General features: G+C 43.2%; 1 protein-coding gene across 3 annotated transcripts in view; it reads right to left on the reverse strand.

Annotated features, from left to right (window-relative positions):
• Window positions 1–15,652, reverse strand: part of gtpbp3 (GTP binding protein 3, mitochondrial) — a 77,354-nt gene that overhangs the window by 57,968 nt on the left and 3,734 nt on the right. For all 3 annotated transcript variants that reach the window (XM_072511694.1, XM_072511692.1, XM_072511693.1), the window contains exons 2-3: window positions 10,317–10,470; window positions 8,486–8,582 (exon numbers count right to left, since the gene is read on the reverse strand). In XM_072511694.1, the coding sequence (XP_072367795.1) occupies window positions 8,486–8,582; window positions 10,317–10,470 (251 nt within the window). The remainder of the gene's footprint in view (window positions 1–8,485; window positions 8,583–10,316; window positions 10,471–15,652) is intronic.

Here is a 15,652-nt window from a genome sequence, read left to right on the forward strand (position 1 = left end):
GTGGAGCCGAGCTCTGGTTCTGCTTTTTAGTTTCACTTTGAGGAAAGCTTGGGTGTTTCTGTCTTTTTGGTTTCATTTTTGAGTGTGTTGCAGCTGAAGTCAGAAAAGCAGCTGTATTGTTGAGCTCTCTGCCATGAAGGAGTATCTCTTAATCATTTGGTGAATTCAGAATTATAAATGTTTCCAGTATTGAATGTAAACTCTGATGTGCTTCTGTTTAAAGGTTAAGTCTTTTGGATGTTAAAAGGACAGCTTCAAGGATTACTTAGTGTTGTATTCTTTGGGGGTTATCTTTGAATTAATGGTTGCTAAGATATTCACTGCTTGTTTTAAAAAGGTTAACTTGAGACTAGACATTGTTTTGCTTTAAAAAAATACTTTTTCATTTCTGCTGGACCACACCTGTAGAGTGGGCCGTGTGCTCCCCATGCCACAATCTATTAAAAGTTGTGGGTGAGATGAACTCCATGATACACTTTGGGATTCTCTAAACCCTGACCCATAACAACTGGGGGCTCGAGGTGGATAAAAGTCTATCTATTGGATTGGCTTAGTGAACTTAAAGACAGTGAGGGGTGAGCATATTGTGGTTGCTTTTCAGGTGTGGTATTTTAGTTTAAATGGGGAGTGTGCTGTGGACAATGGCTCTTTCAGAGGCTCAGAAGTTTTTGGGGGTGGAGACGGTCACATGCAGTACCTTACGGACAGAGACTAAAAACAGACCGTTAGATTTGGCAAAAACATTGCAGTTAACATTACCTGACAAAATGCGAAAAGGTGAGGTAATTATGGCGGTGGTTAAGCATTTAAAGTTGCCTGAGATACAGTTTGACTCATTGGAAATGGCAAAGATTCAGTTGCAAATTAAACAAATGGAACACGAGATAGAATTAAAGCAGCTTGAATACGAAAGAGAGGAAAAAGAAAAAGAGAGGACAAAGAAAAGGAGAGAGAAGAAAGGAGGAAAGAAAGAATAGCCCTAGCAGAACAAAAAGAAAAAGAAAGGGAGATACAGATCAGGGAAAAAGATAAAGAGAGAGTTTGAACTTCAGAAAATGGCCATGAAACATGACAATCGGTTAAAATTAGCAGAGGTAAAGGGAAACGCACAGTTGGATGATAGTGATGAGGATAGTGAGAAAGAGCGTCATAGTCAATGGCATGGTGGAGATCTATTTAAATATGTCCAAGCATTGTCAAGGTTTGACGAGAAGGAGGTAGAAGTCTTTTTCATTTCATTTGAGAAGGTAGCTAAACAAATGAAATGGTCACAGGACATGTGGGTATTACTGATTCAAACAAAGCTTGTAGGTAAGGCGGGTGAAGTGTTTGCATCACAACCGGAGGAGGTATCTGGGACATACGAGGAGGTGAAAAAATCCATCTTAGGTGCATATGAAGCTTACAGTCAAAGGTTTAGAAATTTAAGGAAAGAATTTGGTCAAACATACATGGAGTTTGAAAGGCTCAAACAGAGTAATTTTGATAGGTGGGTAAGGGCTTTGAAAATAGACCAAACGTATGAAGCTCTCAGAGAAATTATACTTTGGGAGGAGTTTAAAAATTAAATTCCTGATGTAGTGAGAACTCATGTGGAAGAACAGAGGGTTAAAACTGCGAGATTAGCAGCAGAAATGGCAGCTGATTATGAATTAGTTCATAAATCAAAGCTTGGTTTCCGACATCAGTTTTAGCCTGTGAGGGATAGAAACTGGGAATATGAGAAATACTCAAGTGATAAAGGTAAAGGTGATCTAATGGGAGATAATGAGAGTGTACCTCAGATTAAAAAAGAAATCCAGGAGAGTGGAAAAGAAATGTAAAGTTTCAAATGTTTTCACTGTAATAAACTAGGCTATGTAAAGTTACAGTGTTGGTGGTTGAAGAAAAGCACGGGGAAGGCTGGGGTGGTAAAACAGGATAAGACAGTGGGGTTTGTTAGAGTGGTAAAGGAAAGCCCAAGTGAAGCGAAGGAGATGCAAAAGATTGTACAGCCTGATCAAGAGGTGATTGATAAGAAGGTGCCAGATCGCTTTAAAGAATTTACTTGTGTGGGTAAAGTTTACTCATGTGTATCAGGAGGAGTAGGTAAAGAAGTCACAATTTTAAGAGATAGGGGAGCAAGCCCGGGGGGGGGGGGTGTATTACTGCTTAGGGGCACTAGTCACGGCTCCGCTGCCGTTCTCACCGGCGCGATACACCGCAAGTCCGGTGGTGACGGCGCCACTGAGGATTTGGGGGCAGTGGAGTAGACACAGGCAGGAGGAGGGGGCCTCTGTGTGAACCCCGATACGGAATAACCATTGATTTGCTCCGGGTAGGATGGATGGGGGGTTCCAAGGCTGGTATAGGGCAGGTATTAGGAGGTTGGGGGACCTGTTTATAGACGGGACTTTCCCCAGCATGCAGGCGCTGGAGGAGAAGTTCGGCCTACCCCCGGGGAATGCGTTCAGGTACCTTCAGGTTCGGAACTTTCTCAGAAAACAGGTGGGGACATTTCCGCTGCTGCCCCCGCGTAGGATCCAGGACGGGGTGGTGTCTGGCATCTGGGTAGGGGAGGGGAAGGTGTTGGACATATATCGGGAGCTGCAGGAGGCGGAGGAAGCCTCAGTGGAGGAGAAGAAGGGCAAGTGGGAGAAGGAGCTGGGCGAGGAGCTGGATGAGGGCCTGTGGCCCGACGCCCTGGGCAGGGTGAACTCCTTCTCATCATGTGCCAGGCTCAGCTTAATTCAGTTTAAGGTGGTGCATCGGGCGCATATAACGGCGGCAAGAATGAGTACGTTTTCTGGGGTGGAGGACAGGTCCCCGAGATGTGCAGGGAGTTGGCGAACCATGCCCCTATGTTTTGGGCATGCCCGGCGCTTAAAAAATTCTGGCAGGGGTTTGCGAGGGCGATGTCTAGGATTTTGAACACTCGGGTGAAGGCGAGTCCAACAATAGCGATATTTGGGGTGTCAGGGGATCCGGGAGTGCAGGAAGCGAAAGAGGCCGAGGTGTTGGCCTTTGCCTCCCTGGTAGCCCGGAGACGGATCTTGTTAATGTGGAGGGACTCGAAACCCCCGAGCGTGGAGACCTGGGTTAGTGATATGGCGGAGTTCCTCAGCCTGGAGCGAATAAAGTTTGCTTTGAGGGTCCTTGATGGGGTTCACCCGGCGGTGGCAACCTTTCCTTGACTTTCTAGGGGAGCAGTAGCTGTCAGCAGCAGCAGCATCCTGGGGGGGATGGGGGGGGGGACTATTGATATAATGTAAGTTCTGTATGAAGACAACACCCACCTTGTTCGGTTTAATCATTCTTGTTTATTTTTATTATTATTTGTACTTCTATCTTTATGTAAAAAACGTTGGTTGGAAAAGCTTTAATAAAACATTTTTTTTTTTTTTTTTTAAAAGAGATACGGGAGCTAGTCAATCTTTAATGGTAAGAGATGAGGAGTTATGTAGTTTGGGAAGAATGTTGGCAGAAAAGGTGGTAATATGTGGAATCCAGGGTGAGAGGAGTAGCGTTCCATTATTTAAGGTAAGGTTGGAAAGTCCAGTGAAGAGTGGTGAAGTGGCAGTAGGAGTAATAGAGAAACTATCTTGCCCAGGAATACAGTTTATCTTGGGTAATGATATAGCTGGATCGCAGGTGGGAGAGATGCCAACTGTGGTTGATAAGCCAGTGGAAAATCAGACAACTGAAGTGTTGAAGGACGAATATCCTGGGATTTTTCCAGATTGTGTCGTTACAAGGTCGCAAAGTCACAGGTTAAGTCAAGAGGAGAAATCATAGAGTGAAGATGAAGTTGAAGTGCAATTATCAGAAACGATTTTTGATCAGATGGTTGAAAAAGAACAAGAACAGGTGGAGGATGAGGCGGATATTTTTAGTTCAGGAAAATTGGCAGAATTACAACAAAAAAATATAGAAATCAAACGGATATATCAGAAAGCATACACGGAAGAGGAATCGGAGTGTATACCAGAGTGTTATTTCCGTAAAAGTGATGTCTTGATGAGAAAATGGAGACCTTTACATATGCAGGCAAATGGAAAGTGGGCAGAAGTTCATCAAGTAGTATTGCCGGTAGGGTATCGAAAGGAGGTGTTGTGAGTTGCACATGAGGTACCAGTGGGAGGTCATTTGGGGATAAGGAAAACTCAAGCTAAAATTCAGAAACATTTTTATTGGCCTGGACTACATAACGATGTAGTAACATTTTGTCAATCATGTCACACATGTCAAGTGATAGGGAAACCTCAAGCAGTGATAAAACCAGCACCCTTAATACCCATTCCAGCATTTGAGGAACCTTTTACAAGGGTCCTAATTGATGGCGTAGGACCGCTTCCTAAAACAAAAAGGGAGAATCAATATCTTTTGACTATAATGGATGTGTCTACTAGGTTCCCAGAGGCTATTCCGGTTCGTAATATTACAGCTAAAAAGATTGTGGAGGAATTACTTAAATTCTTTACTAGATATGGACTACCCACAGAAATACAATCGGATCAAGGATCAAATTTTACCTCAAAGTTATTCAAAGAAGTTATGGATAGTTTAGGAATAAAACAATTTAAATCAACTGCGTACCATCCAGAATCGCAGGGAGCGTTAGAAAGGTGGCATCAGACATTAAAGACAATGTTGAGGGCTTATTGTCAAGATTATCCAGAGGATTGGGATAAAGGAATTCCATTTGTACTGTTTGCAATTAGGGATGCACTAATGAGTCAACCAAATTTAGTCCTTTTGAACTAATTTCTGGTCATGAGGTAAGAGGACCACATAAATTGATGAAGGAAAAATTGGTGGGTGAGAAATTGGAAATTACATTATTGGATTACGTGTCAAATTTTAGGGAACGATTAAATAGAGCAGGTGAATTGGCATTTGAACATTGAACAATAACATTTGAAAGTTGCACAAAATGTGATGAAACGGGTCGCTGACAAGAAAGTCAAAGTTCGTAGTTTTGACAGTGGAGATAAAAGTTTTAGTGTTGTTACCAGTGATAGGTGAACCTTTAAAAGCAAGGTTTCGTGGACCTTATCAGATTGAAAGGAAATTAAGTGAGGTGAATTATGTGGTAAAAACACCAGATAGAAGGAAGACTCACCGAGTATGTCATGTGAATATGCTTAAAAGGGAGTTTGAAAGGGAAGGAGAAAAAGGAGGTTTTAATGATTCTAACTCAAAGTGACAAACCAAATCTGTGAATTTGACATACCTCAAATTAAATTGGAAAATGAGGATGTTCTTAAAAATTGGGATAAATTTTTGAGTTATCTTCCAGAGGAAAAACAAACTGACCTGAAAGAGTTATTGATATCACATGGGCAGGTTTGTGGAGATAAACTGGGAAGTACTAAAATGGCTATACATGATGTAGATGTGGGAAATGCTGTTCCAATCAAACAACATCCATATAGACTTAATCCTTTAAAATTGGCACAGGTTAACAAAGAGATTGAGAGTATGCTGAAGAATGGCATAATTGAAGTGGGTTGCAGCCAATGGAGCTCACCCATAGTGATGGTACCTAAACCAGACGGTACCCAACAGTTGTGTGTGGATTATAGAAAGGTTAATGCAGTTACAAGAACGGACTCTTATCCTATCCCACGTTTGGAGGATTGCATTGAGAAAGTGGGCCAGTCCGCTTTTATTTCCAAATTGGATTTACTTAAAGGTTACTGGCAAGTACCTTTATCCGAAAGGGCGAAGGAGATTTCAGCTTTTGTGACTCCAGATGGTATATACCAATTCAAAGTTATGCCATTTGGCATGAAAAACGCCCCAGCCACATTTCAACAGTTAACTATTACCCAATTGTGCGGTATACACCGACGATCTGGTAATTTTCAGTCAGACATGGAAAGAACATTTAAAGCATCTGATGGAGTTATTCGATCGACTTCAGGAGGCGGGTTTGGTGATAAACCTAGCCAAAAGTGAATTTGGAAAGGCCCAAGTCACTGTCCTTGGCCATACAATCGGACAGGGTTGAATGGTCCACGGGATGTGAAAACAAAAGTTATTGAGGAGTTTTTGATACCCTCGAGACAAAGGGAAATGCGATTTCTTGGCATGAGTTGATTTGATCGAACATTTGTGAAAAATGTTTTATAGCGTGATTGCTCCACTGATTGACTTACTGAAGAAACATCGAAAATTTCAATGGACAGCGGACTTTCAACAGGCATTTGAAAGCCTGAAAGCTGTCATAACCAATGGTCCTGTGTTGGAGAATTGCAAGGGACTCTGTGATCAGATTGAAATAAAGTATCTGACTTTAAAGAGAAATGCCGAGGTGTAGAGAAATGGACGGATCGTGCAGAGACCTTCTTGTTCAAAGAGACTGTCAATTATGAAGGATTTCATTTTGAGGAAGAAGAACAGGAAAAAAATGAACTATATTATTATACCTGTTTGCGTGTGTTGTTTTTTGAAATGATAAAGTATATTTACTGTGTGCATTTCTTAAAGATACTGAAAAGGTGAGAAATGAAACCATCTTGAAGTTGATGGGTTTTTTTTCTTTGGGGGGGGGGGGAGGGGGGAGGTGTCATGAGAATGTCGCTTTAAGAAATGTTTGGCTGCTCATGTTACTGCAGTGATGTCAAGAGTGTGGGTGGAGCTGAGCTCTGGTTCTGCTTTTTAGTTTCACTTTGAGAAAAGCTTGGGTGTGTCTGTCTTTTTGGTTTCGTTTTTGAGTGTGTTGCAGCTGAAGCCAGACAAAGCAGCTGTATTGTTGATCTGTCTGCCATGAAGGACTATCTCTTGATCATTTGGTGAATTCAGAAATGTAAATGTTTTGAGTATTGAATGTAAACCCTGATGTGCTTCTGTTTAAAGGTTGTTCAGTCTTTTAGATGTTAAAAGGACAGCTTAAAGGATTACTTAGTGTTGTATTCTTTGGGGGTTATCTTTGATTTAATGGTTGCTAAGATATTCACTGTTTGTTTTAAAAAGGTTAACTTGAGTTCATAGAATAAACATTGTTTTGCTTTTTAAAAATACTTTTCCATTTCTGCTGTACCACACCTGTCGAGTGGGTCGTGTGCTCCCCATAACCACAATCTATTAAAAGCTGTGGGTCAGGTGAACTCCATGATATACTTTGGGATTCTCTAAACCCTGGCCCATAACAGAATTTGTCTATATATGTGTTTGTGGAACCCACCTCTTCATTCACCTGAGGAAGGAGCTGCGCTCCGAAAGCTAGCGATTCGAAACAAACCTGATGGACTTTAACCTTGTGTTGCAAGACTTCTTACTACTTCAATCCTGCACCTTTATCTTTGATCTCCATCAAAGATCTATTCCTGGCCCCCTCCTATTTCACATTGACATGCTGCCCCTCACAGATATCATCAGATTCCACGAATTCCAAAAACATCCATCTCTAACCCCCTCCGCTTGTTCTGATTTGTTTGCTATTAATCTAATATCCACCATTAAACAAGCAGGTATTTCCTCTGGAAGGTCAAGGCCAGTGTCTTCAGCCCCTGTGACTAACTCCATTCGCTAGCCATCAACTACATCCATTCCCTGGCCACTTTCAGGGGCTGGATCAGACTTTGCAACCTCAGAATCCCTTCTGACTCACAGCTAGACTTCGAGTCCCATATCTTCTCCATCACTATGACTGCCTGCTTTCACTTCAGGCCTGTATCACCCTTCTGTATCCTAACTCACACCAAGTTCCATTCAGCTATCACACCTGTGTTCATTGAACTCCATTGGCTCCCAGCCTGGTCGTGTCTCAATGTAAACATTCCCATCCTTATGTTCAAATTCCTCCTTGGCCTCACTACTCCCCATCTCCGTGACCTCTTCAAGCCCTACAACCCTCAGAGATATCGATGTTCCTCCAATTCTGGCCTTTGGAGCATCCCAGATTCTGCTCACTGCACCACTGGTGCCTTCGGCTTCCTAGATCCTAATCTCTAGAATTCCTTCCCTAAACCGCTCCACCATTCTAGCTCATTCTTCCTCCTTAAAGAGGCTCCTTAAAACTAACTTTCTTTGACCAGCTTTTGCTCACCTGTCCTCCTATCTCACCCTGTGGCTTTTTGTCTGATAACCACTCAGTGGAGTATCTTTGCACATTTTATTGCTTCGCTGCAGTTAATAGCTACCAGTAGATCTGCTGCCTTGGTATGTCATACCTGTCTGTCTTACACCATCCTCACACATTCATTGCTGCTCATTTACAACCACTTTGTGACGTCTGTCATCCAACTACACCTAGGTTGGCCCCCACTTTAAAGGAACTATATAGATACAAATGTTTGCTTCTGCCAACGTCTGGAGGCCAGTTAAATCCCAGATAAATTTTCAACATATTCCTGCTATAAAGTTCACACAGGTATAATTTCACAGGAGAATGGACAGGCACAAGGCTGAGCTGAATAAAAACCAGATCGCCTTAAACCTCTTGACCAGGATCCAACCAAGAAGCAAACAATTTTTCTGAAACAACCAGCTTCGGCTTTACCTGGAGTGAAGGGAATCGGAGGTCGGTGCTGATACAGGCCCTGGCATATCAGAAGATCAGCAAAGTTCACTCCACAGCAATGAACATTCACCCGCACCTGGGAAGACCAAAGGTAGGCATATTTAGTCAAACATATTCAGCTCATCTCCAGGGAATGACCCAGCGTCAGCACACCATTTGGCTCAGATAGCATCAGCACGTCTGCCCAACTCATGCACAGCCCATGCACCTCCATTACCTTATAGTGCCACCTGTCCTAGATTATGTGCAGCCAACATATGTTATATCGTAAAGAATCAGCGAGGAAATTGCTGTCAGGTTATTTTATTTCATTACTCAAGTTAATTTTACTGCTTATGTTATGACCACAACAGATATTAATGGACTGCGAAAACAAATTCCAGAGGAAAACTTGTTGTATTTTATGTATTCTGAAAATAAGATCACCCACTAATCTCAGCAGCACAGAATTTCAGTATCACTTGTCGGATTTCAAAAATTAGAAGATATATTAACAAGAAAAAAAAGAAAACGTAAGCACACAAGATTACAGTTGCACAGTTAAAATAGTCTGATAAAACATCCCAAAAAAACTCTAATTGGTCAGACCCACAAGTAAACACCTTCCAGGCAACACTCCCTTTTCAATGTTTAACTCTGAAAATCCAGTTACGTTACGCAAGGAAAAACTGCTCTTGCTGTAGTCAAGGTATGCCACATGACCTCTCAAACTCTTCCGCATTTTGTGTAAATCAAAAATTACTCAGAAACAAGACTGCTTTCTGAAACCCAAGACTTTTATCATAGATAATATCATAGAATTTACAGTGTAGAAGGAGGCCATTCAGCCCATCGAGTCTGCACCGGCTCTTTGAAAGAGCACCCTACCCAAGACCACACCTCCACCCTATCCCCATAACCCAGTAACCCCACCCAACACTAAGGGCAATTTTGGACACTAAGGGCAATTTAGCTTGGCCAATCCACCTAGCCTGCACATCTTTGGATTGTGGGAGGAAACCGGAGCACCCGGAGGAAACCCACGCACACACGGGGAGAACGTGCAGACTCCGCACAGACAGAGACCGAAGCCGGGAATCGAACCTGGGACCCTGGAGCTGTGAAGCAATTGTGCTAACCACCATGCTACCGTGCTGCCCACCTTTTCTGGCTTGACTGGATGCCTGATTTAAACCTCACATCTTCTCCCAGCCCAGAGCTATTCTTAGGAGGTCTTTCATACACAGCCAACATCGCTCAACTTCTTTCTTTAAATATCATTTTTCCCCCTCATCTTCAATTCCATTGTCCTCAGCACCATTTGAATGTACTTTTTTCAAAGTAGAAACATCTTTCATGTTTTTCCTATTGCCTCTCCTTTTGGGTCAATTAAAATGTAATTAACTTCCCTTCTTTATTTATGAAACCTTTGCAAGCTGTAAAAGCCTTGCTCCCCGTTGAAATTTATCAGCTGAAAAAAAACAAGTCGCTCTTTATCTCCCAATGCAAATTTCTTAGCTTTACTTATAAATCCACTTGATCTTAGCTTCACTATACATGCATGCATTTAACACCTCTACTCCTTATCATCTCTTAATTCTCCCAGACAGGCTGTCTCCATTAACCGTTCCCCAATTTAATTACATAATTTACATACACACACCTCTTTACAGAATATTACAGTATTGCCTCCAATTTTCTTTTAAATAGCACATGGGACATTAAATGTAATGAGCAAGTTTCATTCTATTTTTTGATTAATGGTTTGGATCCGCACCCAGTCTGAGAGCTAACAGCTATTTAAAATGTTTATCTGTCCAGAGCAACGTACCTCGGTGGGCTTGAGTGCAACTGAAGACAGTTGCTGGATCACCAGAGGTTTCTTCAGCTTGGTGCATAGTACTGCTTGGTATGAATGGCCAGAATCTGTGGTACTAGTGGAGTGCGTCCCTGCCAGTCCACTTGATTTCCTTGATAAATTGCACCTTGCAAAAGAGTTAAACAATATATTCAATTTAGCACAGGAGCATAAAGTGTCAAACTGAGCCTGTTGATGACTGTTAACAATCCGTCAGCCCCATTAATTCTAATACTGCTGCTGGGAGCACCACAAGTGCAGCAATGAAACCAAATCTGCAAAAGCCATCACATTTAACAGCAAAGTTACATATGCATCCCATTGTCTATTTTCCAGTCCCCCCCCCCCCCCCCCCCCCGCAAAACCATTCTCTAATCTTTCTGGGTCACTGATCCAGCAGAGGCTGCAGCGGAGACAAGCGATCACTCAGATAGAATTATGTCACTTTTTTCACATGAAATGCAGTAGGAATCAGGAACACTCTGCCACAAAAGGCTTTGGATCCAAAAATAGCTGAGACTTTCAAGATTGAGATACATAGGTTTTCGTAAGTAATAAATAAAAATAAATAAATAATCTTTATTGTCACAATTACATTAACACTGCAATGAAGTTACTGTGAAAAGCCCCTCGTCGCCACATTCCAGCGCTGTTCGGGTACACAGAGGGAGAATTCAGAATTCTCAGCTGGTATTGGAATTGAACCCGCGCTGCTGGCCTTGTTCTGCATCACAAAACAGCTGTCTAGCCCACGGAGCTAAACCAGCCTTATTAATATATAGACGCATGGCAGTGCAGCACCAGTCCCTGGAGTGCAGATCCTGTTCCACATGGGATCTTCAGGACATTTCCTGAATTACCGTATGTGCAGGAAGACCTGTGAAGGCACTCCTACTTAAAAGACAGACAGCAGTCAGAACTGTAAATGGGAACTTCTGAAATGAAAGAACGTAAGCAGCTTCTCAGCAGGTTTGTGATTCATTAATCCTGTGTCCGAATGGCTGGGAAGAACCCATACGGAGAACTCTCTTTATAATACTGCTGGAAATTTTGCACACAGATCAGGCAAACGGAAAATTCTCAAGTTTAAAGCTCTAGTGGTATCTCAGGGAGATGGAAGTCCATCTGGTGGTCAGATGTCAGAATTGCACTGACCTGAATCTCCTGATCTAAGCTCCATCTGGTGGTTGAGGTCAGAAGTGCACAGACTTGGATCTCTTGTATAAATCCATTCCCCAACTGCAGCAGGGAAGATTCATCTCAAGTGTTTTCTTTAAATACCCGTTGTTTTAATTCTTCCCCTCCCCTTACCGTGTATCTGTCTCATGTGCATCTGGGTGGAGGGCGGGACAGGGTTTTTGGAATAGGTAGACCATAATGTCAACTATTTCCTTTTACTCATGCTATCAATTTTTTAAATTTTCGATTAAAGGGCAATTTTAGTGTGGCCAAAACACTTACCCTGTACATCTTTGGGTTGTGGGGGTGAGACCCACACAGACACATGAAGAATGTTCAATTCCAAACGGACAGTGACCCAGGTCCTTGGCGCAGTGAGGCAGCAGTGCCAACCACTGTGCCGTCCGTACTCTTGTTATAAATAAACCGCTTGTTAATGTTTTACTTACAAATCTGGTGTCTGTAACTCATTGGTGCAGTCAGGGGTTAAGGATCTCAGGATAACATGAATTATTGGTTAATTCACTTGTCTTGGGGCTCCAGGGCCTGTGGGGATGGATTTGACCGTGCACATGCCCTGGGTGCCGTAACACAAGAATGTCACTGAGCAATTGCAGAGTCCCCTGAAGGGGAAGGGTGAAAAGCGGACGGGGTCCAAATTGGAACCAATGAAATAAGCAGAAAATGGGATATGAAATGAAAAAATGAAATGGAAATCGCTTATTGCCACAAGTAGGCTTCAAATGAAGTTACTGTGAAAAGCCCCTAGTCACCACATTCCGGCGCCAGTTCGGGGAGGCTGGTACGGGAATTGAACCGTGCTGCTGGCCTGCCTTGGTCTGCTTTAAAAGCCAGCTCTTTCGCCCTGTGCTAAACCAGCCCCTAATCTTGCAGCCAGAATTTAGGGAGCTAGGTAAGAAATTCGTAAACAGAACCTCTAAGGTAATAATCTCTGTGCAATGGTAGAAACACCTAGAAATTGGAGAACAGAGCAGATAAATGCATGGCTGGAGACATTGTGGAGGAGGAGGGAGGGCTTTAGATTCTTTGCACAACTGGATCTCAGCTCAGGGGGAGATGGCACCCGTACAGGTAGAGCTGGTTGCACCTAAACAGATTTGGGATTGGGTTCCTTGCAGGCCGATTTATCAGTGCTATTGAGGAGAGTTGAAATCAACTTGGCAGGATTGTGGGAACCAGGAGATAATACAAGAAAGGGATACCAAGGTAAAAAGAATATTGGTGAAACAGATATAGAATGGGAAAAAGGTGGTTCAGTGCAAGATTGGAGGTAATAAAGTCTAATTTGGGTTACAATGCATGTATGCAAATGGGTAGAGTATGGTAAGTAAGTTTGGTGAGTTGCAGATGCAAATAACCACAGGAGAGAATGTGCAAACTCCACACGGACAGTGACCCTGGGCCGGGATCAAACCCGGGTCCTCAGCACCGTGAGGCAGCAGTGCTAGCCATTGCGCCACCACGCCGCCCTTACCATGGGAAAATAGGATATTGTGGCAATAAGAAGGCTAGGACTGGGTATTAAAAAGGTATTCAGAAAAGATAGGAAAGGAGTACGGGTGACTGTATTGATCAAGGAAAATTTTGCAATGATGGAGAGTGAGGATGTCCCAGCTGGGTCAAGGACAGAAACCGTTTGGATGGAGCTAAACAACAATAAATGTGCTACTATGTTGCTCAATCTAGGCTACAGGCCACCAACTAGCGGGAAAGATGTAGAGCTATGGTACGCAACCTGTTATTAGGGCTAGGTAATAAATGATGGCCTACCCAGCGATGCCCACATCCCGTGAAAAATAACCCAAAAGAAAACATAGTTCCAAGGGGGCTGTAATTATATAAATGTATACAGGAATAGTGGTGGTGTAAAGGGCAGGATGGTCAGAGACCCCAGAATGTGTTGAGGAGAATTTTCGACAGCAGTATGTTTCCAACAAGAAATTATGCATTGCTGGACCATAGATCATAGAATTTGCAGTGCAGAAGGAGGCCATTTGGCCCATCGAGTCTGCACCAGCCCTTGGAAAGAGCACCCCACTTAAGCCCATACCTCCGCCCTATCCCCAGAACCCCTCCTAACTTTTTGGATACTAAAGGGCAATTTAGCATGGCCAATCCACCTAACCTGCACTTCTTTGGACTGTAGGATGAAACCCACGCAGACACGGGAAGAAAGTGCAAACTCCACACAGTCACCCAAAGCCAGAATTGAACCCGGATCCCTGGAGCTGTGAGGCAGCAGTGCTAACCACTGTGCCCCCATGCCGCCCCGGTTCTGGGGTTTGGTTCTGAGGAATGAGGTGGGCCAAGTTGACCAAATAATAATAACAATCTTTATTATTGTCACAAAGCACACTCCCATCTGCATCAATGGCTCCGAAGTGGAGATGGTCGATAGCTTTAGGTTCCTGAAGGTCACCATCACCAACAGTCTGTCCTGGTCCACTCACATTGATGCAACAGTCAAGAAAGCCCAACAATGTCTCCACTTCCTACAGAAGCTAAAGAAATTTGGCATGTCTGCATCGATTCTCACAAACTTCTACAGATGTGCGATAGAGAGCATCCTATCCGGCTGCATCACAGCCTGGTATGGCAACTGCTCGGTCCAAGATCGCAAGAAGCTGCAGAGTGTGGTGAACTCAGCCCAGCGTATCACACAACCTTGCCACCCCCACATTTATTCTGTATACACCTCTCACTGCCTCAGGAAGGCAGACAGCATTATCAGAGACTCCTCCCACCCAGACATTGCCTTCTTCCAGATTCTTGCATCAGGCAGAAGGTACAGAAGTCTGAAGACCCGCACAACCAGACATAGGAATAGCTTTTTCCCCACAGCTACACAGCTCAACGACTCCCGCTTGGACTGATCTGTTCCCTGTAAGAACACTATTGACGACGCCCTATGCTGCTCTTGCTCATGTATTTGCTTTGTTTGGCCCCTTGTTCCGCACTGTAACCAATCACTGTTTGTCGATGTACAATTTCTCAATGTTCTCTGTCGATTATTCTTTTTGTCTACTATGTACATACTATGTACGTTCCCTCGGCCACAGAAAAATACTTTTCACTGTACTTCGGTATATGTGACAATAAATCAAATCAAAATCAAATTAAATCAAAGTAGGCTTACATTAACACTGCAATGAAGTTACTGTGAAAAGGCCCTAGTCGCCACACTATGGCGCCTGTTCGGGAGTATTAAGAATGTCCAATTCACCTAACAGCACATCTCTTGGGATTTGAGAGGGGCACCCGGAGGAAACCCACGCAGACATGGGGAGAATGTGCAGACTCCACACAGACAGTGACCCTAGCAGGAAATCGAACCTGGGACCCTGGCGCTGTGAAGCAACCACTGTGCTATCATGCCGCGTATGTCAGATGGGGAACATTTACAGGACAGTGATCACTGGATTATAAAGTCCAATTTAGTTATGGAAACAAAATAGGAGCAATCAGCAATAAGAATAGTTAACTGGGGGAAAGCCAACTTCAATGGGGTAAGAATGGACCTGATAAATTGGAATCAAAGATAAGCTGGCAAAACTGTATCTCAGCAATGAGCTGCCTTTCAATAAGAGATAGTTAAAGTATGGTAAAGGTTTTCCCCATGAAGGGGAACGGTCAGGCAAACCCTGGATGACAAAAGAGATAGAGAGTTAGATGAAACAGAAAAAGTGTGCTTATAACACGTCGAGTGAAAAATACAAATTAGAAAAAACCAGGCTGAATGTAAAAGGTTCAGAGGGGAATTGAAAAATCAACTAAAAGCAAAGCGACAGTATAAGAAGAGATTGGCAACTGACATAAAAGGAAATCCCAAAATCTTCCACAGGCATATATAGGCACAGGCAGCCGCAGTGAGAGAGCGTGCGGCTCCCAGAAGCTGAATGAGAGCCGCCGCGAGCTGGACAATGGATATTGGAAGTGGAGGATTAGCCGACAGAAAGCTCAAACCAAACAACCAAACATGCTCTTTCCAAGAGCTGGTGCAGACTCGATGGGCCAAATGGCCTCCTTGTGCATTGTAAATTCTATGATCATATATAGTAAAATGGTGTTAAGAGGAGGGTGGGTCAATCAAGGATTGACCCACGGTAGCA

Source organism: Scyliorhinus torazame, chromosome 7 (assembly GCF_047496885.1).
Source record: "Scyliorhinus torazame isolate Kashiwa2021f chromosome 7, sScyTor2.1, whole genome shotgun sequence".
NCBI lineage: Eukaryota > Metazoa > Chordata > Chondrichthyes > Carcharhiniformes > Scyliorhinidae > Scyliorhinus > Scyliorhinus torazame.